We start from the raw sequence: 26,879 nt of genomic DNA, 5'->3' as shown, positions 1-26,879 counted from the left end.
GTGGCTGATTTAATCAGAGAATGAATTGTGGCATATAAGGTCTCGGACCACCCTTCCATCCTGGAAATCTGCAGGGTGGATGGGGTCTTCCTCTGGGTCTTGTATGTGTAGGGCAGGATGTTGTTCCCCTCTAAAAATGGCAATATTATGGAGAACTACACATGCCACAATGATGTCGCAGGCCCTCTCAGGGATGACCCTGAGGTGACGTAGGCACTGGAAACGTGCTTTCAACAGACCTATAGTCATTTCCACCTTGCCTCTAGTTTTACTGTGTGCCACATTATATCGCTGCTGTGGGCCTTGTTCAGGTTCTGGATAAAGGGTTAGCAGTGTAGGCTGGCATGGGTAACCCCTATCCCCCAGCAGAAAGCCGTCAATCTCTCCTGTAAAAAAAAAAAGTTCACATTGCTTTAGTGCTGCATTGAAGTGCCCAAGTGTGCAGTGAATACATTTAATTACCATTTTGCAGTCTGTTGCTTAGGGTAGACTCACGATATATTCGTGAGTCATGAACAGAGCCGGGCCACTTGGCTTCAACATTGGTGATAATATGTGCAGCATCACATATGATCTTCACAGTGGAAAGAATAAGATATATGAGATATAGTATTGCTATGTGGTGTTTCACCATTGTAAACCATGTAACTCTGTGTACCTGCACATTAATGCTGTGGATTGACTTTCTATTAACATAGTCTGCCTCATTTTCAGTTGGTGCAATGATAGGTATATGTGACCCATCAATGCATCCAACCACATTGGGAAATCCTGAAGGTAATTTTAAAGATTAGGCTACTTTCAGAGGTCACAGCAAAATGTTATTAACTGAACATATATATATTTCATATTAAATACATTTGAACTGATTTAAACGCTACAAACCAGCAATTCTGTAAAATTCCTCTTTGATGACTCCCAGGGGTTTGTGGCCAGGAAACACTGCAAAAATGTGCAGAAAGCGTTTCAGAGCGAGGCACACTTTCCGTACAGCTCTGCATACAGTGGCCTTACTAATATGCTCCGCATCCCCGATATTGTACAGAAAGCTTCCATTAGCAAAGAAACGTAAAGCTGCACATAGTATCTGCTCGGATGTAAGAGCGCGGCCACGATGGGTGATGTTGATGTAAGGACGGATTAGATTATGGATATATGTAATTGATTGCAACGAAAAACGGTAACGCTCAAACGAAAATGTATGGGGAAAAGACAAAAAATCCACTCTGGGTCTCAAAATCCTTGCCCGACGTAAATGTAATTCTCTTCGAATTAATACAGCCTCCTCATCTATGGGATCCTCCAAAAAAGGACAAGCCATTCTCATAACTTTGTTCTTTGTGGGACTGAAATGTAGGCAATGAATGACTAAGGCGGCAAGAAATACCGCTTCGTCTTTAAAAAATGGGAGGAGACCGAAAGAAACTCTGGGTTTCCCGAAGAAAACCTGCTCCCGACCAGGTTAGGTTCACAGAGTAAGTTGCCATTGTAACTGACTCTGAGTATAAGTTACCTCTCTTTCAGAAACGGGCTTGACTTACTCTGCTTTCTCAGGTTTAACATACCTCCCATTCTGAAAGCGAAAACCCAGAGTTTCCCTCATTTCAGGGTTAACATACTCAGAGTTTTCACTTAACCTCCTTTCTGAAACGGGCCCCAGGTGCTATAGCCTCTGTTGGTAATCAACGTATTAAGCCTCGGCCGTGCACCAGAAATGCACCAGGAATCTTGATTCATCAGACCAGGCCACTTTCTTCCATTCGGCCCATTTTGTGCGCTGTTGGCCATGCCGTACAGTTAGCATGGGGACCTAACAATGTAATTGTTAATTAAAACTATTGGAAGTCATTTTTGTTAATTAAATAAAGCTCAAATTAAATAAAGTAAAAATCTAAGATGAAAAACCCAAACTCAAATGAAAATTAGAACTGTTGCCTCTGCAACTAACTAAAATGAAGTGCTAAAACGGAAATAATTTGAAGCTAAACAGAAATTAAAATAAAGACGACAAAATCACATAACAAATTGAATAAATCTTAAACTAAATTTAAAATGAAATCTGAAATATATAAAATAAATAAATACATAAATAAATATAGTATATAAATAATATTAATATAACATTGGTTACTCTTATATAATATAATGCCTTAGAATTGCATCTCAGCCACAAAGTTAAATACCAGGACAGTTCAAATAAAATCTTTCATTATAATGAGGTTCATTCTGTAGGATATATTATATGTTAATGGTAGAGTTTGTACTAGAAACGACATTTGTAGATGCATTTGCAAGTTTTAAAGATTAACAGCCAGATAAGGCTTTGTAAGGATCTTATGCATATAGCGGAAGTTTTGAAATGATAATAGATGCCATCTACTTCAGTGAGGATACTCTGGTTAGCCCTTTGGCTTAGTGCCAGTGAATTTGGATGAGAACACTTATCAAACTTGAACATAAGTGCAATTTCCATGGATAAAAGAAGCAGCGCTGATGGAGATGTGTATTTGCCTTTCATATTTGCATAATGGCTGTTTTTGTGACTATTAATAAACTCAGATCAGATCTTTTGTCTGTATCATCTGTTTGTTTTGAGAACGGGGGCTACTTTACACATCCCTGCATGTGCAATAATGTAATGCATTTAATCAATGTTTATTATCTTTTGATAGCTAAAAGATTTTTTTTACACTAATATCACTTATTTATAGGTTGCTTCTGTTCTTGACAGTAGCTATGATTTATTTAAAAGCAGTTATCTGATGCAGAAATGCATGTGAAAAATTGCCTAAATTGCATTTGAAACTGTTATTTCATTATTCATTCAATAAAAACTACATTCTAAGCATAATTTTATGTTAAGTGCTGTTACGTTGTAGTTACTGTTACATTGTCCTATACATTAAAATGCATCACTAGATTTTTGTTTAAACTACCATAAATATTTATTGCAATAAATTGTATTAAATAAAATCTGTAGTCTTAACAGTAATTTCACATTGTTATGTATAATTGTTACATTGCCCTATATTAATATGTATAATTAGATTTTTGTCTCAACCTCCATAAATATTTCAGTATTTCTTTGTAACAGAATTTTTCATGTTTCTGTGTAATTGGATTTTAAATTTGTACAAAAATGTACATGTGTAAAAGTGCATCTCTGAAAGATTTTAAATTTGCCATCAGTCAAAGTGTTTTAAGCCATATATATATATATATATATATATATATATATATATATATATATACACAACCCAAATTCCGGAAATGTTGGGACGTTTTTTTTTTTTTTTAATTTGAATAAATTGAAAAATAAAAAAAATTCATATCACATGAGCCAATATTTTATTCACAATAGAACATAGATAACATAAATGTTTAAACTGAGAAATTTTAATTTTCAAATTTGATGCCTGCTACGGGTCTCAAAATAGTTGGGACGGGGGCATGTTTACCATGGTGTAGCATCTCCTCTTTCAAACTGGTCTGAAAACGTTTGAGCATCGAGGTTATGAGTTTCTGGAGTTTTGGTGTTGGAATTTGGTCCCATTCTTGCCTGATATATGTTTCCAGCTGCTGAAGAGTTTGTGGTCTTATTTTTCGTGTAATGATGCGCCAAATGTTCTCTATAGGTGAAAGATCTGGACTGCAGGCAGGCCAATTCAGCATCCGGACTCTTCTACTACGAAGCCATGCTGTTGTAATAGCTGCAGTGCAGTAAGTGGTTTTGCATTGTCCTGCTGAAATACACAAGGCCTTCCCTGAAATAGACACCATCTGGAGGGGAGTCAATTTAGTCATGTCTGTAACAGAATCATGCTGATGAGTGATATAGTGTTATCTGAGGGTCCGAAGACCATGGGCATTCAACAAAGGTCTTCGGCCTTGTCTCTTACGCACAGAGATTTCTCCAGTTTCTCTGAATCTTTTGATGATGTTATGCACTGTAGATGATGAGATTTGCAAAACCTTTGCAATTTGACGTTGAGCAATGTTGTTTTTAAAGTATTCCACAATCTATTTACGCACTCTTTCACAGATTGGAGAGCCTCTGCCCATCTTTACTTCTGAGAGACTCTGCCTCTCTAAGACATCCCTTTTATCGGTAATCATGTTACAGACCTGATGTCAATTAACTTAGTTGCTAGATGTTCTCCCAGCTGAATCATTTCAAAATTTCTTCCTTTTTCAGCCCTTTGTTGCCCCTGTGCCAAATTATATCCTATATATATATATATTATTATTATTATTATATGTTGGGATTTTAGGATATATTGTGTGTGTGTGTGTGTGTGTGTGTGTGTATATATAGTACAGACAAACATAAAACAAGATATAAAGATATAATTTGTTCTTTAGTTCTTGAAGCATTAGTTCATGACCTTATTTATTTATTTAGTTGATGGAATGGTTTGTTTCTTTAACAAATTATGGATTTTTGAAAATTACCTTCCATGCAGTGTGTAACAGCTCTAAGTGAATGAAAACATCCTGCAAAATTTTAAATATGAAAGTCCACCATATATAAAGTTATTGTCTCTCAAAAGAAAGAGTCGTTTTTAAAACGAATCCCAAGCCATATTGACGTCAACATAAAATATTAGCATATTGCCCGCCCACTTGTTGGTCTTTTCGCTTTGGTCTGAATGAAAATGCTAATTCATTCTTTGCCACTAGGTGTCGCTTTTGGAGTGGTAAAAAAAAAAAATGGTTTGTAAGGCTGTACACAAAGCAGTACTGGGCGCACAAACGCTGGTTTTATTATGAAATGGAAATTAAATCGACCAATAAATCGACCGGCAGTCGGACCAATCACCGCAGGTGAATCATTGAGCGAATCGTTTGGGAGTCGTTGAGCAAATAAGGTAAAAAATAAATGCATATTATTAGACAATGAAAGTGTTTTTCGACCTTGCATGCATGTGAACCTGTTGTTGGGGACTCACAAAACCAAAATATGAACCATAATAGGGGCACTTAAAAATGCTAATAATACAGTAACAAGGTAATCTCTCAATGAGCATTTGCTTTCTTTTTTGTTTAAATAAACTAAAACAACTAAAATATTAAACAATTTACCAAAAGAGAAAGAAGAAATATAAAATGCTATTGTTTATATATTGCTCATCAAAATTTGAAGTTGGAAACAGTGGTATTGACAAGATAAAAAAAAAAATTATTTTACGTAAGTAAAACAAAGTAAAACATTGTTTTTACACATTTATTTGAAGACAAATATGGCACCTGTTTAGGGGAATGACCCTTATTTTATGAAGGCTGTAAGCCTAGTGAATTCAGCCCCATGAATTTCAGCATCATTCATGACCCTACAAGTTGACCCCAGCTTATAGCAAACTCCAGCGGCTCTCTGACATCTGCCCCGTCCGTCTATATGCCTGCCCCTCTCATTCCCTCTGTGTCTCAGATCAAATTATGCCACTCGTCCGTTTTCTGCCCTGCTTTTCGCTCCCCATTGCCTCACACTGGTCTCTCGGTACATCTGCCACCTGTTTACACAGCTTCCCACGCCCTGTCCCTTTATTACTGGACTTTCAGTCACCATGGGAGCAGCGCACCCCTAGTGGTTCCTCACTGTACCATAGCATTGCTCCTCGCTGAAACATTTCTTTTAGACAGGCACTATCACATTACTGCCTCTCTCTTGGGCACCTTTATATATTTAGACCTCTGTAATAACTGCCCTCCTGTCCTGCTGGTACAGTTGAAACCTTTATGCAGGAAGTTAAGGGAGCTTGCTTTGAGAGAATTTGGCCTCCGTACTTATTACGAATACTAATATCAGAATCAGAATTAGCTTTATTGCCAGGTATGTTTACACATACGAGGAATTTGTTTTGATGTACAAACATACAAAATAGACAATGTGCAAAATAGCACAAACACAATATACAAAATAGACTATTTCACTCTAATATAACAAATTTCATCAATATAAACATTTACATAATATTAATACGTATACATTGATATATGAAAGCATTTTACTTTTTGCATGCACAATGTGTGATATTTAAAGCTGCACTCATAAAGCTTTTGTTAAGTGTTTAGCTGATTCTTAGTTTAAAAAGTATCAATGGTTTTGCACTTTATACTGACACCTATTGGCTTGGATGCGTTAAGTGAGTGTAGCCTACTTATTGGTGCCTTCACATCAAATCTCTTTATTTTGTGTTTTGTTCCTTTATTATGGTGGGTTTTTTTCAATGTTTTGCTTATGCAATTTTTTTCAAATGTATTTTTGACTGGGTTATTGCGGTTTGTTCCATAATTCCAGTGGATACTGCTTGTTTGGACATTTATTTATTTTTTATTTGTACTGATCTGGGGCACGTTCAAGCTCAGCCCAACGTTTTGCTACAGTTTCTGGGTTGAACGACATGTTTCCTGGAAACGGTGTGCAACAGGGTTTGAGACACGTTTTCTCTTGTTTGGTGGGTGTGTCAAAAATGTCAGCCCAATCAGCAGCAATATGCATATAAACCACGCGGTATTAAAGAGACAGCTAGCACAATGGGTCCAAGTGAAGTCGTTTACAAATGTGTCCGCTGCAGCTCGGTATACAGAACAACTGAAGACAGGCTATTGTCGTAAGAGTTTTATAGTAACATAGCATATCAATATGATTTTGCTGAATTTGTAATTAAATGTAATTAACATAAAAATAAATTCACAAGAGCAAGTATATTGTTTGCACATGTTTATTTACATTAAAGGCAAAATAACTGAAATAATAAGAGAACAAGTATAGATTTGGAACTTCTTTAAAGTGCATATTGCAGGTTAAAAAAAATCAAATGAATATATAACCTTGTATGAAAATACCACATGAACCGTTAATGCAGGATTTTAAAATGTTTTACAAGACGCGAGGGCACAAATTTAGATGAAAAAGCGAGGCTTTCCTGGACAGTTCTCAAAAAACGCTTTTTTTCAACATCGCGTCATATTACGTCACATAAGGGAGTCGTGTGCCGCACTCTGCTTTGAGCGCGCGCGAGTCAGTGTGTTTTCGGTAGTTATTTTTATTTCAATTGATCATTGTCATGGTAAATTATTGTGTTTGTGGAGGTTGCACAAACTCCAGCCTGTCAGGACATCGAGTCCACAGGTTTCCTAACAAGAAATAGGACGGTGTCTTCCGGGCCTCGGTGCGTTTGTGCAGCTGAGACTGGACTTCACTAATGCACCTGCTTCAAACACCGCGGTGGTGTGTAACTTAACCATCACTTTACACCGGAGGATTATCATCGTTGGTGTATATCTAGCACAGCCTTCACCATTTAACACACTTTAACAACACATTAGTGTGATACCCAGACTGAAAGATTGTTAAATGTTTTTAAATGGGTCATGGTATTTATTTTGGTAGTATATGTTTGGTACATCTACATATATATATATATATATTAACAGTTGAAATGTTGTGTTTTGAGTTGGTATTAACAGTGCTATGAAATAATATTTATGATTTAGTGCTGTATAAATTAAACTGAATTAACCATAAATGCAGATCGGCTTGATTGTGATTTTATTTTTTATTGATTGTCAACAAAACAAAATGGGGCCATTCAAAACCTTTATAAAGTCCTCCTTCCGCTATAAACTATCTTCTAATGGCTGACACAACACATGCACCATAGACCCAGCGGACGACTTGTCTGTATGCTATCATTATTCACTTGTAATTGAGAATCAAAATTATTCAGACTGTTTTAATATTAAAATCTTTAACTATGTATTTATACATGTATACAAGTATTTAGCTCAGAGTAATAAATGATTTCTGCCCTAAAACGTGTGTCTGCTGGCCTGGAGAGGTCTATGCTCCTGTCTGAAGTGCATAGAGGCTGTCTCTAGCACACACGGGTTCAGACAGCAAGCCTCAAAGCCTGGGTGTAGAGTCAGACACTGCACATCAAGTGTGGGGGTCACATTCTCCACTAAGACCCAGTATGTAACGTATCTAACTCACTGCAGCACTGACTTTCCTCAGCTGTGACCATGGCCTCGCATTTCTCACACAAGCACCTATGAATCAAAAACGTGTTTATCTCTCTCTCTCTCCTGCGGTGATCACGTAACGTTAGTGTTGGATATTAACGAGTGTGACACGCCTGATCAACGCTTATTAGTTTCTATTACTGGTAGTATCAATACTAGCTTTGCTATTGCCTGATTACATTAGCTAACGTGTGTATATCTGTAAGCTAACACTGATCTCTCACCAAACACCAGCCCTGTTCTCCTCACATCAACTCAATTTGTCTTCTCTGACCGTTGTTCTGTCTAATCCTGGCCTGTCCTGCTCTCTTGGCTGCATAGCAGGCTCATCATTTTATCTGTGGTCCGTCATACGAGTATAAATACACATTTAAAATTTCCTCAGCGTCCGAACTGTCATTGCGATCCATTGTTTTCCTGTGGTTTAAATGGACCGCTCTCCCTTTTGATACGTCACTTCCGGTTTTGGCACGTTTCAGATGCGGAAGTAAAATTCTCTCACAAAAACGACCCCAGAAGCCTTAATAGCGTATTTTAAAGTATATTTTAAAGAAAATCTAGTTCCTACAGTATTTTTCTGTTCATCGACTCACTGAGGTCTCTAACCTGCAATATGCCCTTTAAGTCTGTTTAAATATCATGTAGTAATTGCAATGTATTCGGCAATGTCCATATCCTTTCCTTAGGAAGGTGTGCTAGACACTGATTAATGCAACATTTAAAAAATACTATATATTATATATTTTGCTATTATATTGTGGAGTGACACTTTCATAAACTTTTCTATACTCCTCTGATTATAATATAATGGTAAATATTACAATATCATAGCACAACAACAGTGATCATAATAATAATAAGGTTATATAGATCATAACACTCTCGTAGGTAAGAAGTGGATTATCCTTCACCTGAAATGTTTGTCTTTTCATCCTGAAATGCGAGGCAAATGTTGGATCACAATAATTAGGAACCACAGTTTCCACAAATCCCTTCACTCGATTGGGATGTTCTCTTTTATTCTGGATGGCAGTGACTGTAGCATCGAGCGCATTTTGCAGCATTAAACGCGTATTTATACCGATTTCATCAGGCTCTGAAAATTCTTCAAAAAGAACACAAAGAATGGCCTTCTCAGCTGCCATAGTTGTAACACTTGTAACACTTGTGTCATCAGAGCAGGGTGTTCAATGCACCACCGTTTCCGTTTAATAAACGTTTTGCACCGTTTCGTCGGGGCTGAACGCATCCCTGGTTTAGACAAGTCAATCGCACACATGCTGATCCATCGCTATGGACTACGATGTGAACTCTGGGTCTTATGGAATTTGGGGTTAGTATGTTTTGTTTTTTTTCTTGCTGCTTGTTGTTGAAATAAAGTATGTTTTTATGCAATAAATTGAGCAAAGACATTTAAAATGTTAAAAAAATTCTATTGTTGCAAGATTTCTATTATTAATATATATATATAAAAAAACTTGTATACTTTTGAACTTTCTATTCATCGAATCCTGAGAGAAAAAAAGATGCAACTTTTTCAAGATTGATAATAAATGTTTCTTGAGCACCACATCATATTTCTGACAGATCATGTGACACTGAAGACTAGAGTAATGGCTGCTGAAAATTAAACCATCAGATGAATTATATTTTTAACAAATGGTACATCTGGTAAAAAATTAATAATTTCCAATATTAGCTACTGTTAAACTTTATCAAAAGAATAAATAAAAATAAAATGCAGCCGTGAGCATGAGACAACAAAACATTTTTAAAAATCTTACTGACCCCCCAGACTTTTGAATGGTAGTGTATAATGTTTGCTTTGCTTGTTTATTTACATGCATTTTATGTAAAGTGAAAAGTGAATGTATTAGTTGTGGCCAATTGCATGCTGGGCATGTGATGTCAGCAGTTCATGATCAACCTGCTCCATGTGAAATAAAACAGCATTTTAAGGAAGGCTATGTCTTGAATCTTCATCCCATGTGATATGTACATCATTTTAATCAGAAAGCACTAACTAACTAACAAACTAACTAACTAAATAAATAAATAAATTAACTCCTTCCATTTGTATACTAAATCGTATGCACAAAACAAGCAAACAAACAAACAAACAAACATTATCATATTCCAGATGAACATTATCCCACAAATCATGGCCATTATCTGCCTGCCTGCTATGAACCGCGGTCTGACTTTTCAAAGCTCACGTCTCTCTCGCTGTCAGCCAATCGGATTCTGCCATGTTGGGACCGTTCGACCAATCGCAGCCCACGGCGAGGAGGAAAACTTGGATGACTCTCTGGGTGTAAATTGTTGTGTGTCGCGATGGGAGAAATAAAAGTGGGAAATTATGAACAATAGAGCTGGCTGTTTCCGGGAGGCGCCAGCATTCCCGAGCAACTTGCGTGCTCGCTCTTGTTGTGCATACCGATAGTCCGCCAAACACACACAGCCCATCCAGCAGTTGCTTTTGTGTCATATGAGAGTTTTAGGCGAGATCAATCTGCCGGCGTCCTGTTGTCAAATGATTTGCATACGGACTTCCTACCCCTGAATTAGTTTCTGCATCAACTAGCAAAGGCAGTGGGCAGACCTGAGCCCTCAAGTCTGGCGCAGTCATGCGGACTTGACATTTATACACGGCTAATATTTGGACATGAACGGCACACGCGTGTATTTCGGATGGTCCCGATGCATTTGGATTAAATGGCGCACGGGGATCTGACACTTTCATTCTCTGAGGCGTCTACTATGCTGGATTTTTGCCGGCTCTTGTGGATGTAGCGTGACTATTTGCTGTTACTTCCAGTGTAGAGCTGGAATATTGCATTGGACTCGCTGGGGTGTTTTGTAGCAGGAAAATGCGTGTGTCCGTCTCCTCTCAAACAGGGGGATTCCTCGTCAGTTTGCACTTGTCTGTTTGGATCCTAAAGTAGGATATATAGCCAGATCCTCCAACCCAGTCGAGGATCTGATGTCTGTATGCTCTGATGTCTATTTCAATGTGTCATATTAGAAGAGTTGACCATCTCTTTTGGACGGAGTTTTACCTCGCGATCTTCTTTTGACGTCTTGGACAACGTGGATGCATTTTTAGATCGTTTTTTAGCTTGGATTACTTCTTGTTTGGCTGCGTTTTTACAGGTTGGATCTTCTCGTTTATTTCGGGTATTTAAACTCGCTGCTTTCTGTTGAACTACTGCTGAAATCACACGTTTCATTCTTGTGATTCGTTTTGACGATCCACTGGGTGAAACCACTGTGTGATCTCTTACTGATTGATTTATTGCTCGTTGAAAGCTTTTGCACACCATGACTTTCTTGTCCGGGGCAGCGGTTCTGTTGCTGCGTGGACTCGTCATCTCTGCGGTATTGGGCTTGGAGAGTTCATACACGAGTCATTTGTCGAACCGAGTCACTCCTGATCCAGCAGCTGTTGCTCCTACAGGTAAGACCCTTATATCTTAACAAACCGCAAATCTAATCGACCTTGCTCTCTTTCGAGGGGTGATTTAGTAACTCCTAACACGGATACTGTGCAGTTGCTGTGATGATCGATTATCAGTGCTGTTTTTGATTCGTGTTATTCAGGGAATATTAATGTGTAATTTCGCGGCACCGTGGGTCCTGATGGTGGCCAGGTCTTTCCCAGCCTCACATCACTTCTGGATGATTCTAGAGAATCTCATGTTTTGCCTGTATGAGTGATTGCTTATGAAAGTGATGAAGGTCAGGACAACATCCACATGGAATTCCTGCTGTTGCACCAATAAATGCTTGGCATGAGAGAGCAGGAGGAACCCCCTCCATACAGCTCTGTCCTCAGGCAGCACCTCCATGAGGAGAAACCACCAGATGGGGGTTTCTAGGGCCACTGGCTGATATAATGCCTTTGTAAATTGATTAAATGAAACCAACACTCATTTTACACAATATTCACTGAAGAATTGAAACGGTATAAACAAATGTATTAACCATGCTTTCTGTGGCAAGCTATTTTGACATTTATTCCTTTTAAGCAATTGATTTGTTACTAGTTTTTTTTTTTCCCCCAGTGACTAATTAATAATCCCGTTAGAATCTTTTAAAAGTTTACTAGTAACACATCCATTATTTTAGAACTTACTATAATGGTGATAGTGGCTATCAATAGTAGGCTACATTTGAGTAATTACACTATCCTAATAGTGACAGATAACATTCCACTCTTAAGGCTAACAATTTAGTATTTTTTTTTTTTTTAAAGTTTGTCTAGTAACTCCTCATTAGGTACTAGTACATGAGTATTAGTTACTAGCGCAAGGCTTTCCGTTCAAACATCATCTCTCTTTTTTAATTTTTTCAACTTCCAGTATTTATATTGGAAAACTATTAATTTGCATGATTATTTTAGGTATAAAAATATATTTTTCACAGATAATCACCACCCGTTCATTGACTGATGACAATAAATTCTCAAATGGTCAAATCTTGGTAGATTAACTGATGTGTCTGATATACTGTATGTCTATCACTATTGTACAAGGCTGTTGTCACATGCAGGGCTGAGAATGTTGGGAATGTTGTCCCGGGCCTTGTGATGAGGGTCGCTCAATAAAATTTTCTAGTGTGTAGCCTACTCTTTAGCTTTTGAGGTGGGTGCCCACCAACCTGCTTGGGGCCCCTTCAATTTGGAGATGATTGTATACAATATATGTTCAAATGGATGCATTTGATCCACAGAATGATTGCTTCCTGGACACACCTGTAAATCAATGTTTTAAATATAAAACAAATATACTGTATAGAATAAAAATACTGTATAGAATAAAAAATAGATTGTATTGAAAAAAAAGTCTGAACCAAGGCCTTGGATTTGTACCATACTGGTAGTGCATAATGCATAAACAAACAGGACTGATTCAGTCAGTCAGCTTATTCTGGTTCATAACCCCACAGCTGTTTTCCCAATATTAGTTTCTGACGGGCAGCAGTCTGGTCAGAGGGCTTGCTGAGGACACAGGGTGAGATGACAGATTGCTGTCTGTACAGAACTACAGACTGCTCATATGATGAATGTAATCCAGATCTGTGGTCATACAGGAATGCAGACTTAATCGGGAAGGTAAACAATCTGCATGCAAACTGTAATTGACTCATCAGAAATGAAAGCTCTTGGACAAATTGTTTCAGCTGTTCCTGTTGTTTAGTGCACTCTAATGGACACTTGGTATGCATACTTGATTAAATACAGCAAGTGCACCACAGTTCCCAGCTGCAACAAACCCCTTGAATTAAGGAAACCCTTGATTAAGTGTGTTGCACATTGGGGTTTTCTGAACTCCGATTTTCAAGGGGTTGTTGCATTTGCAATGATTTGAGCATTTACATAGTGTCAACATGGGTCTTTTCCCATGGTATTTGTTGTTACTTTTTAACCTACAGCATGTAATATTACAGTTTTAATTGAAAGTTATATAATATTGACAACCCATGTTCATTAAAAAAACACACGGTGGCAACAGTACTGATAATGATATTATGTTGCTTATTGTAAGTTTCGTGACGCTTTGAATTTGACGTATTCAGTGAGTGTACGTTTTTATTCAAAACAGAAGAATGTAAATCTTGCAACATTTTGATAAGTTCTTTGTTACAGTTTGGAAGTAAAATGTCCGGTGAGTGGTGCTGAAAAGTTAATGTTGCATTGTGTTTGAAAATGAAGTACAACCTACACTATAACCTATCCTAAACAGAACCAATGGTGACAACAAGAGCAAATGTGAAATAAAAATGCATTTGCTGAAGCAACCATACAGTTTTAATTTGCTTCTATAAGCTATTTTATCATGACTCATACCCAAGTGCTCTGCATCACAAGTGTAATGCTCTACCAGGTGAGCTACAGAGCAAGTTTACTACATCAGAAAAGCCATACATATGGAGCTGATAATGTGTATTAGTTTACAAATCATTCACAAAATTCCTAAAGTGGACTAGGCAAAATGCTACTAAAGAGTTATGAGGTCATAACAGTATTGTACAAGAAAGTCTTAATTGATAGTCTGCTCCTGTAATTTATGAGAACATGAGTAACAGTTGTTGGTGTTTTTGGAGTTTATTAAATTTAGATTGATGCATTTTCCAATGAGTCGACGTTGGTCACTGATCATCATTACACGATGAGACCTTATCACAGCCTACTTTGGGAGCTGATTACTATCGGCCTCCAAATGAGTCTCTACACAGAAACACATGTTTATTACAAGGACAAGGGAAATGGGAACACAGTGTGTTTAGCATTGTTCTCCAGTCACCAATGAGTTAAGTTAAAGGGATAATTCACCCAAAAATGAAAATCAATTTGTTGTTTGGAAAAAAAAATACCATGGAAGTCGATGGATAATGCCAACTGTTTGGTTTCCAACAATCTTCAAAATGTCTTCATTTGTGCTCAAGAAAGAACCTCATGCAGGGTTGGAACAAGTGAAGGGTGAGTAAATGATGACACAGTTTTGTGACATAAGGCTTTAAACCTAATAACTTAATAGTTGAAGAATAATTAAAGTTCTTACCTGAGCAGCAGGCCATGACACCTGCAGGGAAAGGTTTAGCCCGGCTATAGGCAGATAAAACTGCTGAATGACAAAGTAATTGCTTGTCTTAAAATGTATTTACACAGGCTGCTTTAAACTGCTGTCTGTGTACTTTATTGAGTTCCCACTATATCAATATGGGTGCAGTCGTTATGAGGTACAACCTATGGAGAATATTTGGATTCCGTGTGCTTCTTAGTGGGACACACAGTAGCTCAGTTATTTTATCTTTTTTATAATCTACACTGAGAAACTGGCAGCTGTGGTTGACAGAACTTGCGACAAAATGTGATGGTACAAGCAGTATACCATGCATCTTGGCAAATATATTTACAGTTCCTAAATGTATGTAAACTAATGTCAATGAACCATTCTATTAGAGCCATTAAAGTCAGTTTGTTGCTGTAAAATGTGCTAATAATGACAGTAATAATAATAACAATTAGCATTGTTAGTCACACAAAGACAAAACAGCCCAAATGGTAACATACATGACATTACAATTCAGAACATTAACATAGAAAGAACAGAATATTCTGATAACAAAAATATGAAAAAAAAAACTGTACATAAATATAAACAAATGTGATTGTTTGTGCAGGTATGCAGGGAATGCCCCATAATTGTAAGGCAATTACTGTGTTTAATTACTAATATATTTGAATTGTGTGTGGAGTTATATTTGATTGCTAGTATATATGATTTTAGTTTAAAATGCTATATGAGAATTTGAGCCATTTGTATGCATGCGCATGTGTCGTGTGGCAGTTCCACTGGTGGTGTTGTGCTTATGTATGTGTGTGTGTGTATGCTGGGAGTTTGACTTTGGGCTCTTTGTGAGTCAAAAAGCCCCGCTGGAGTTGACCCAACGACCCACTTCCCAGCCTGACTGTGGTCATGCCACTGATAATGTGCATGTGTGTATGCAAAAAACAGGAAGAAAACTATACAATTTCACCAAAAAAAGAATTAAAGAACTATAGAAGGCACATCAGAAAAGAGACTATGAGTAGACCTTGCTCTTGTCTGTGTGAGTGGCATGTGTTTTGCTACTTGTTCAGTTAAGGGCTCCCAATTGTAAGCACAGTAATGAAGGAATTTCCTGTAGAACAGATGATTATCATAACAAAAGTGCTCTGAGTGAAAGGTCGATTGTTTTTGTGTCTTTCAGATCATTTGAATACACGTTGTCTTAGAGGCTTAGATGGATTTGTTTATCTGTTTGTGTGCCTTTTTAGTCTCTGTCCCAAATCATGAATGTCCTACACGATGAAAGGATACACGAGTCACTTCAGGCCATGCTACAATATTGAAAATGTTTTTTTTTCAGTCTGCTCAGTTTCATTAACTGTAAAACGTTCACCATCCTGGTTGGGATAAAGTTGTCTATTGGAATAGCATTTCGTTTTTTTTTTCCAAACAAGGTCATTTTGATTGTGTCCATTAATAATGTCTGTATTATCACTGGTAACCTTGAAAAGAGTGTTTCAAGGTTACCAGTGATGCTCTTTATAAATGTTGTTTAATCTGGACATGGTCCCACTTTATAGTAAGTGGCCTTAACTACTAGGCCTATACCTAAATCAGAAACTAAGTACAATGTACTTATTGTGTTCACATTGGATTGCAATACACTTGCTGTTATTGAGGTAGGATACAGGTAAGGTTGGGCTTAGGTATGAGGGATTACACAACAGTGTAATTATAAGTGTAATTTCAGAAATTAATTACATATATAATTACATGCAGGTATCTTTTAAAATATAAGTATAATGTAAAAACGTACACAGTAAGTGCATTGTACCAAATTATTAATTTAAAAGTAAGTACATGTAGTTAAGGCAGGAACCTCACCCATAGGAACGCTGATATGGAGGGAAACTAAACTGTTTGTCCTGGAAAAAGTATTAGTAACCAGACTTTCATTGTATGGGAAAAAAAGAAACACTGAGACATATCTCAAAATATCTTCTTTTATGTTCCACTGCAGAAATAAAGTCATACAGGTTTGGGATGACATGAGGGTGAGTAAATGATGACAGAATTTACATTTTGGGGTCAACTGTCCCTTTAACCCTAATTTATTTTCAGAAATATATTTTTTACCCCATTTTTGTCCTTTCAGACACTATTCAGACAGGCAGTTAATCAATAGATTTACACAACTGCACTTTCTTTATGAGAAAGTATATGAGACTGCCAAAATCATTTTTAATCTTTTTTTAAAAAGGCTAAATCAGATAACAAGATATATGCATATAAGTTATCTAACATATATTTATTAAAAGAAACTTTGCTTTGCATAACTTTTGATTTCTATGAGACTGAAACCAGCCCTTTCTTGTTTACCACATTTGCAGTACACAGTTCCTCATAAAACTAACATATAGATCCCACAATAATGAGGAGGTTCTTTGAAAGCTGTCTGCAGTTTTAGGTTTGTTTCATGAGTTGGCGGTAGAAATCCACTTAGTGATATTCCTGTGAACATGGTTGTTCGCATGTTCAATGCCTTTGGGTATTTAGATTGTTTAGCTTCTCAGCAAACAAACTGCCTCTTTAGAGGGACATGTTGTCCTGGAAGTATGAGTCTGGGAATTGTGATTGTCCTTTATAAAATATGTCCGATGATCTGCGCTTGTCTTGTTCTCTCTCTCGACCGAGATATTATCATTACATAAGTTTGAAGTAGGAAGTAAGCAACGATGTCAAAGCTGCCTTTCACATGCAGGCCGTTCAATTGTGGACAGACTGGTAATGCAACATTTTTGAAAACGTTCTCATATTACACTAGTGGGATTGACATCAGCATAATGGATGATTCAAATGAGACCATCTCAGTGTGATTAATATGTTGAAAACAGAATTGTTGAATAACTTGCAGGACTTTACCAAAGTTATAAGCCTGCAAAGGTATTGTATGTTCCCGTCTGTACTGACTGGAGAACAGCAATTGAATGAATACTTAGATGGTGCCACTGTGTATCTACTCCATGTCATATGTTTATAATTCTCTAAATGGTACCTTATCAGTACATAAACTGCATCTAAAGTGCACAGACGCATTTACACAAATGCTGAAATAATGTTATGACACAGCGGCGTCATGCTCATTCAGACGTGACGGATCAGGATTTAAACACAAACCATCTTTCACAATAAATAAAAGTTGGAACACTAGACTGTCCAGACTTGAACCTACTTCAGCCAAGACACCAAAATATAATCAAAATTTATCAAATGAAAATTGATAAACGAAGGTGAAGTGATGAATTAAAATTATTGTTCAGTTTTGCGTTATATTACAGTATATACTTATGTTTGTGACAAACAGTAGTTAATTTTAATCTTTTCATTTAGACTGAAGCTATTTTTTTTAAAACTTTGATGTACTAAAGTTAAAGTTACATCAAAATTGATAAATCATTAAGGATAATGTCTGTGTGCATTACTATTATTTTGGTGTCACATTAATTTGTGGACCAATTAACTAATTATTAACAAGGCCTTCCCTCAATAAACTCATAATTTGCTGGTTATTAATAGTAATAATGCTTATCAATATTAATAATCAAAAACATTTACATGGCCAGTTGGCCACCTCCTGCACTGACATCTCTTCTCTGATGACGTGTATATCAGTGCAAGTTTTTAGTTGCAGTTTGCATTTAATGTTGACGTAAAACACAGAATGCTTTTGAATGTTTATTATGTCTGTGTCCACGGCAAAGTCTCTGTAATTGCGTCAGCACTGCTGCATAAACTGTTGTTGTCCCTTTACATTTCCATTTATTTGTCTGATAATCTCTTTATCTGGTCTGATTAAAAGGAACTCTGTGCCAGAACAGTTGTTTTCTGTAGACATAGTCTCAAAACACACAGAGCTATTAAGCTATTAGTTTTTCCTTATTGCTTGTTGAGCTGATGCGAAACAAGGAGCATGGTTTGGCTCTGGAAGCAGCATCAGAGCAATTGTAATACTCTACATGTTTTCCCAAAGCAGTTAAGCACAAGCCCCTCTTTGCAGCCGATTCTAAAGATTTCATCGGTAATGTCAATCACAGTGCTGAAACTTAGTATAGCATTGCTAGCACATTCTAGCATTACTGCTTGTCACACTTGGTTCCTTCCACTCATCAATGGATTTATTTATGATTTTTCTGAAATCTTGACAGGTGACTGCGTGATTGAGTTGACCAGTAAAATAGGCTGTGGGGCAGGGTTTGATAAACTTCTTTGAGGAGTGAAAGAACACACTTTGACCAGAATGTGGAGACTCCAGTGTGCAGAAAAGCCTTAAAAGGTAGTAGTTCACACAGTAGTTCTCCCAAAATTGTAAGTACTGTTATCATTTCCTCACCCTAATGTCAGTCCAAACCCGTATGATTTTCTTATGAAGATATTTTGAATGTTGGGGTCCAAACAACATTGGACCCCACTATATGGACAAACCCTTGTGAAAAAGCATTGTGCTTAATTGTATTAAATGTGCACTTTTAATTTACTTCAACTCTTAAAAGTATATGAAATATAAAGCCACTTAATTGTACTTAAAGAGAGGACACTTTGATGACGGTTTCTTAACACTTAAATATGCTTTAAAAAAGTGTAGTTTGCAATAATGACTATAGTACATTTTAAATCATTGTTTCAGTAACCTTTGGTCATAAAGTTAACTTTTAAACGTATCGTATAAGTGCAAATATATTTAAATACATTAAATTAAAAATATTTAGTTTAACATTAGCATCGATGCTTGTCAGTGCATTCAAGAGTAAACCATATTTCAAAGAAGTAATTATGAAATTATATATAAAGATGTACTTAAGTCCTACTCAAGTGGGTATTTATTTGTAAATAGCATGCAATTAAGTGTCTAAAAACATTACATTCACATTCTCAAACATAATATTATCAAAAGTCAACTGATCCCAGTCTAAACTTAGATCCTAGAACTAGACGTCATAATCTAGACCGTCTATCTGATCTGATCATGCTTTCTGACTAGATCTAATGGAATACAGTCACACGCGTCTGCTCAGATGGAACACTAGATGCCATCAATTCCTTTCGTTACTCAGTCACAGTTTGGGAATATCTTGCGTGTCTGCTTCCTGTCGTCACCACAGGATTATGACCTAGACACTATTCTCACTTGGGGTAATTAATTGAACCCCTCAGGGTTTATATTAATACACACAGACACAAACACATGCTTCTGTTATATTATAGAGCTCCAGCCCAAATAACACAATGATTTAATGGAAATTAAGGTAGTTGGTCTCACTTTACATTAGGTGTACTTGCATCAAAAAATAAGTACAATGCACTTATTGTGTACATACATGTTTTACATTGTATTTATATTTTTTAAAAATGCCTGCATAATTCCATCAGTAATTAATTTGTGTAATTACATTTATAATTACACCTTTTACCCATGCATTACTCCCTAACCCACACTTAAACCTGCCCATACTACCAAATCTGTCTCTAACCTTACCTGTATCCCACCTTAATAGCAGCAAAAGTGTTTTGCAATACAATATGAACAAAATTATTAATTTGAATGTACATAGTAGTTAAGGCCACCTGATATAAAATGGTACGCGGTTTGTGAGCAACCAAGAATGTGTTTATATACTGCTTTTTGCAGTTAATGTTAAAAATGTGCGTGGTTAGCCATGCAAAACACACCACCATGGTACTAGGCTGTTGTGGATTGGCTGTGTGGTAAGAGGTTTTTTAGAGCATTGCTATGCATTTATTGGGTTTATCTGGGTGTTTATGTGGTTATTATACATTCTTAAAAATAAAGGTTCTTCACTGGCATCTATGTTTCTGTGAAGAGCCTCTCTATGGAACATTTCCATTCCACAAAAGGTTCTTTATGGAAAATGTTTCTTCAGATTATTAAAATGTTTTAAAAATGGCATTTTTAAATACTGTTCACTGAAAGGTTCTTTGAGGAATAAAAAGAAAAATATTTCTATGGCATTACTGAGAAAACCCACTTTTGAATCCTGCCTTTAGCACTCTCCAGATGACTGTCTGTAGGATCCTCGTGAATAAAGCACTCATGTGTCTCTGATGGGTCTCCAGACTCTGTAGTGCTTGTCTAAGACCAGAAAGGCCTCTTCTGCAAATAAAATGGCAAGGGTAATGTTTTAATTGAACTGAAACAATTCTCTGAAGTCCTGCATCATCCAACCGGTATCTCAGTTCATGCAGAAAATTGTGCCCAATGGAAATGTAGGTCACTTTATAGAGCTGGACTGTGCAGCTCGTTTTGTGCCATTCTTTCTAGAAGAACTGAAGGAGTTCTTTGTATCTGGTGCATGTGGCTGTGTTGTGAGGTTTACTTGTCATTTCTAGTCTGGTCTGTACATACTAGCTGCTTTCACAAGGCGATGGCATGCATTTCACTTTACGTGCTGACTAGACGATATATATATATATATATATATATATATATATATATATATAGGATGGACTCCAGTGAAAATAGCCATTTTGTAAAGGAAGATATTAGAGAATCGATGAAAAGTGTGAACAAATTCCTCATATACAAAGACATGGACAGGTGGTCAGCCAAATTAAGAGAAATAAACATCCTCCTTGTTTATTTCTGTTTATTTGGCTTGCCACCTGGCCATGTCTTCATGCAAGGATTTTGTTTGCGCTTCTCATTGATTTTCTCATGTCTCAGTCAGTTTCTACACAGTATAATGCAGACATACTGTACAAACTTATGCCCTCCATACATTACACTTCATTTCGTAATCAGATCACTGTTTTTATCACACTACATAACTGTTTTGGGTATCATAAAGTTTCTGCGGTTTGCACATTACACAACAGATTGGTGACTGGGGGTCACACATTACCTGACAACTCTGTCTTATTTGCAAAACACAGGCATGAAGATGTGAGATCATGCTTCTGGCTCGAGACTGGAATTCCTCCAAATGAAAACAGTGGCATGCAAGACGTGTGCGATCCAGGTTGTCTGTGTGCTGATTTGCAGGGGGAAAAAGAGGAAACAATCTTGTTCTCTCATTGGCTGTAGGCTGTCGTTGATGTCATTTCCAGTCAAAACACATTTCACACTTGAAAAGTCGCAAACCGGTCCAGTTATTTAGCCTGCTAAATATTTCTCTGGCACCAGCAGTGCATTAGGACTTCACTCAGATCACATCTTGTGACAATTTACACAATGTGATTTTCATTTACTTGAACGAGCAGTGACTAGCTTCAGATTTTGGACTTTTGTCTGTAATCTTTAGAAAATTGTCAGCAATCGGGCCTAAAATCGTGTAGTGAATACTTGCCATTAATGGAATGGAAAGGAAAGGAAAGGAAAAGACATGACGTGTGGCCAAGTATGGTGCACCGAACTCGGAATTAGTGCTCTGCATTTCAGCCATTCAAATGCACACATACAGCAGTGAGTAGTGAACACACACACACACACACACACACACACACACACACACACACTTGCTTGACTTCCAGAGATACATTTTTTTAATTTGACAAATTTAAAATTTCACAACCTGTTGGTCCATGTGTGTGAATTTGAATTGAGTTGGTCACACGGAAAGTTCAACTAGATTTAGTTTTTGAAAAGCATTTTTACTTTTATTCAGCAAGGATGCATTAAATTGATCAAAAGTGTAAAGACATTTATAAGAAGGATTGTTTGAAATAAATACTGTTCTTTTGAACTTACTGTTTATCAGAGGATCTTGAAAAAATGTCTCATGGTTTCTACTGTTACGTCTCTGATGTAAATTTAGTCTAGGATTTGAAAGAGGTAACATTAAGATGACATATTAAAGAAATAAGCCAGGGAAATAGATGGCAACGGAACACGTGACGCAAAATACACCTCAAGAAAAGTTTATTGTTCCCAAAAAATCAGTAATTAAACAAACAAGACAAAGGAAAAGAAGGGAAGTTAAAGTGGCGCTTAAATCATAAAATAAAAATATTAAAAGAATCCCACATACTAACTAATTCTCAAATCCCCTAAACTATTAAAGAAAAGAAATAAAAGAAAAGTCTTCGAAATATACGAAGCAAAACATACAGGAAAAGCGCACACTAATAAACTAATGTATCTAATACATCAAAGATCTCTACGTGCGGGTATGTAGGTTATGTGACTTACTAAACTCTTCCACTTCTTCCTTGTCTTCCAAACCAGCAACAAGCTGATAAAAGCTAGCTATTAACAACAGAGGTTGTGACTAAAACATTAACAAGATCATTACCAAAACCATTAAAGCTCTGAAACTCCGCCAACTAAAGTGAGCCAAACAAAGAGCGCAACACACACATTCCGCGGATGCACACAACAATCACAATCCCAAAGCGTCACACCCACTCCCGCTCTTCTCGCTGACGTTCTGCTTTTAAACCTCTCGGACGAGAACGTGATTGGCAAGAGAAATATTTAGTCATAGTTGACCAATGATGAATGACAGCAAAGATGACCAATAGAATCCAAGGAAGGCGGTACCTAAGAGCATGAGTGTAAAAACAGCAAAAAGACAAAAAGGAAATAACATACAGCACAAAAGGTCGCAGACCGTAACACTCCCCCTCTTAAATTAAACTTTAATTAAAAAAAATTATACTCTAGACAGCACGTCCGCGAACACATTATCAACCCCCTTTTTATGTCTAACCTCAATATTATAACTCTAGAGCAATAAAGACCACCGAGTCAATCTTTGATTTTGATTGTGCATTTTAGACAGAAACACTTAACGGACTGTGATCCGAGTACACAACAACTGGAAGTATGCTAGAACCGACATACACTTCAAAATGTTGTAGAGCAAGAATTAGAGTTTCTTTCTCGATTGTAGAATAGTTTAACTGATTTTTGTTAAACTTTCGTGAAAAATAACTCACTGGATGAGCTATTCCTTGTTGGTCTTCCTGCAAAAGAACAGCTCCAGCTCCAACATTACTTGCATCCACTTCAAGCTGAAAAGAACGTTCATAGTTAGGAGCTTGGAGAACAGGTGAATTGCACAAAAGCGCTTTCATAATTTAGAGCGGAAACTGACACTCAGCATTCCACACAAAAGATTTCGAAGGGCTTAACAAAGAAGTGAGAGGACTGACCACAGATGAAAAATTCCTACAAAAACTTTGATAATACCCAACCATTCCCCAAAATCTTCGAAGTTCGCGTTGAGTATTAGGAACAGGGAAATCTAAAATAGCCATCACCTTAGCTTCAACTGGACTAACTTGACCGTGCCCCACCTCTTTGCCAAGATAAGTTACTGTCTCTTGACCAAATTCACACTTGGCTAAATTAAGTGTTAATAAGGCTTTTGCCAAGTGCTCAAATACTATATGAAGTGACTTAATATGTTCACTCCAGTCTTTGGAATAAACCACCAAATCATCCAAATAGGCACTACAATTTGGCACATCAGTTAAAATCATATTAACAAGCCTCTGAAACGTGGCCGGTGCGTTTCGGAGTACGAAAGCCATCGCAATATACTGCAGAAATGAGTCGGGAGTAACGAAAGCTGAGATTTCAGAAGCTTTAGAAGTAAGCGGGACCTGCCAATAGCCTTTTAGCATGTCTAACTTGCTTACAAACTGTGCAAAACCAACATTATCAACACAATCCTCCATTCGAGGAAGTGGATAGCTGTCAGGCACAATAACTGCATTCACTTTCCTAAAATCAGTGCAAAATCTAAAAGACCCATCCGGTTTTGGAAGTAAAATACATGGTGAGCTCCAAGGAATACAACTTAATTTTGCGATACCATTTTCCAACAAATAGTCAAACTCCTGACGCATTACCGAATGCGTCACATGATTAACCCTGTACGCATGTTGTTTATTTGGTCGAGCATCTTTAACATCAATGTCATGGTGCAGAACATTTGTCAATGTTGGCACATCCTTAAACAAGCATTCAAACTCTGAAATAAGCTGAATAAGATAATTTTTTTTTGATGTTCCTTCAAATTCTTAAAATACAAGGCAAGATCTTTTAAAATTTCAGAATTCATTAATCTCACAGTGGCTTGAGGAACATTCCGAAAAATTACTCCATCTTCAGAATTTGAATCAGTTACAGGTGTCATCTCTGTTACTGCTGCAAGTGAAATAACAGGAGATTCTACAACCTTAACAGCGTTCGTCTCAGATGATACTCTAGCGTGATAAAGTTTCAACATGTTCACATGACAGATACGCGTCTTACGTTTTCTGTCAGGAGTACTGATCACATAATTTGTTTAGTTAATTTTCTCTTTCACCTCATAAGGACCAAAGAAACGAGCAGAAAGGGAAGATCCTGGAACTGGTAAAAATACGAGAACAGAGTCTCCAGGCATAAAAGAGCGTGCAACAGCCTTTCTGTCAAAGTTACGTTTCATTCCTTGTTGTGCATTAACCAGAGATTCTTTAGCTAACGAAAAAGCTTTATTCAATCGGTCTCTGAATTTTGTCACGTAGTCTAGTACATTTGTTTCTGCACCGAAATCATTTTCTAAAATTTTGTCTTTCAAAACCTTCAAAGGACCACATACCTGGTGTCCAAATACCAGTTCAGCAGGGCTGAATCCAAGGGACTCCTGCACACTTTCTCTTACAGCGAACATCAACAGAGGGATTCCCTCATCCCAATCGTTACCCATTTCTAGGCAATACTTTTGCATCATAGATTTCAGTGTCTGTTTCATATTGTTAGGATATTGGACTTTAGTTATGTCTTTTTTCTTTTTTGTCTGCCTTTTCCTGTGTTACCTTATTTGGTTTTGTTCCTGTTTGATTTGGCTTATCAGTTCATCTGCTTGTTAGTTCATTATTAGTTAAACCCCTTCACCTGTGTTTTGCCTAAGTTGCAGCCTACTTAAAGGCCGTTTCTCAATATGCGTACTTGTCTGTACTTGTGTTCTTGTGAAACGTCATCAGTCACTGCCCAAGTACTGTTCCAATTCAAAGTTCACATCTAGCCAAGTCCAGTTCAAATCCCCGGATGTGTTCTTGATCCGCCCCTTTTACCGAGGATGCATCGAGAGGTGACTTGTGCGGACTTGATACGGGCGATAACCCAGAATTCAGTTCGTCCTCCCGTCCTCGAGAGTTCGTTCTTCTGAGTCGAACTTGGCAAGTCCAAACTCGAAAGGACGGAAGTCCAGACTCTGCGAACTTGGTATTGAGAAACGGCCAAAGTCTCCGTTCAGTTCAGTTTGTGTCGGTTATTGCCTATGTTACACGTTGCTAAGTTTCCTGTGATTAAATCCTGTTACTTTTGATATTCGTGCCTTGTCTTGTCTGCCTACCTGGAGAACACGTAACAGAATAACCGACCGAAACAGTAATGAAGCTAAGACTCGCTTCGATTAACGTAGCCCCGAGCGACAACGCTTCAGGGGCTACTATTTTTATTTTCCAAGACGGACGTGACCTGGAGGAGTATGTGTTGGAGTTTGTGGATCATTGCCATCTTGCCACATGTGATGACCTCACCATAATGGAGGGATTTTGGTGCGGGCTGGATGAGGAGATCCGCTTCCTCATGCCCAGAGCTGATCCGTGCTGGATGCTAAGGAATTACATCAACTGCAAGCTGTGGATCGCCGGATCAGCATCCACCCTGGATGAAGCGGATTCCAGCCCAGGGTCATCACATGTGAGTGCCGACAACCCAGAGTCCAGTCAACCACCACTTCGTGACACAGAGCTGCCAGAGCCCACCGCGGACAGAGAGCCAGAGCCTGCTGCGGTCGTTGAGCCATCGCATTCAGGAGCGACAGAGCTGACGATCGCCCCGGAGCGTGTGTCTCGTGAGTCTGACCAGGTGCGTGAGCCGACAGCGCAAGCGATGGTGGATAGTACTGTGGAGATTGTGGGGGCTAAGGAAAGCCCCGCCCATTCCGCCACCGCTGAGGGTGAGTCAGAACTGGACCAGGAGAATTTAATAGACTGGAATATGGAATTACAAGTATGTCCATCAACGGTTATATCATTATGGCAAGAAATCCCACCCAACCTCCCTCTCCCACCTCCTCTTATGGATCTCTTCCTGTCATCATCCCCCATTCTACTGGATCCTGTCAGCCCCACTGCTCACCCTCAGCCCACCATCTGCGGTGTGGGTTCGTTGTCGGTCTGCCCATCTCCAGCTTCATGGGTGTTGAGTCTGGAGGATCCCTCTACTCCGCCTTCAGCCTCCGAGGCCCAGACTCCGCCTCAGTCCTGCGACCCAGCGGCTCCACCATG

At 37.8% G+C, this 26,879-nt stretch overlaps 1 protein-coding gene across 1 annotated transcript in view; it reads left to right on the top strand.

The window, feature by feature from the left end:
- The first annotated feature begins 10,460 nt into the window (after positions 1-10,460).
- stim2b (stromal interaction molecule 2b) overlaps positions 10,461-26,879 on the top strand; it is a 46,547-nt gene continuing 30,128 nt past the window's right edge. Inside the window, exon 1 of the mRNA XM_079446465.1 lies at positions 10,461-11,482. Coding sequence (XP_079302591.1) covers positions 11,347-11,482 — 136 coding nt within the window. The 5' untranslated portion in view covers positions 10,461-11,346. The remainder of the gene's footprint in view (positions 11,483-26,879) is intronic.

Source organism: Barbus barbus, assembly GCF_936440315.1.
Source record: "Barbus barbus genome assembly, chromosome: 2".
In the NCBI taxonomy this organism is placed as follows: domain Eukaryota; kingdom Metazoa; phylum Chordata; class Actinopteri; order Cypriniformes; family Cyprinidae; genus Barbus; species Barbus barbus.
The sequence above is the reverse complement of the archived record's forward strand: the minus strand, read 5'-3'. Positions and strand labels throughout refer to the sequence as shown.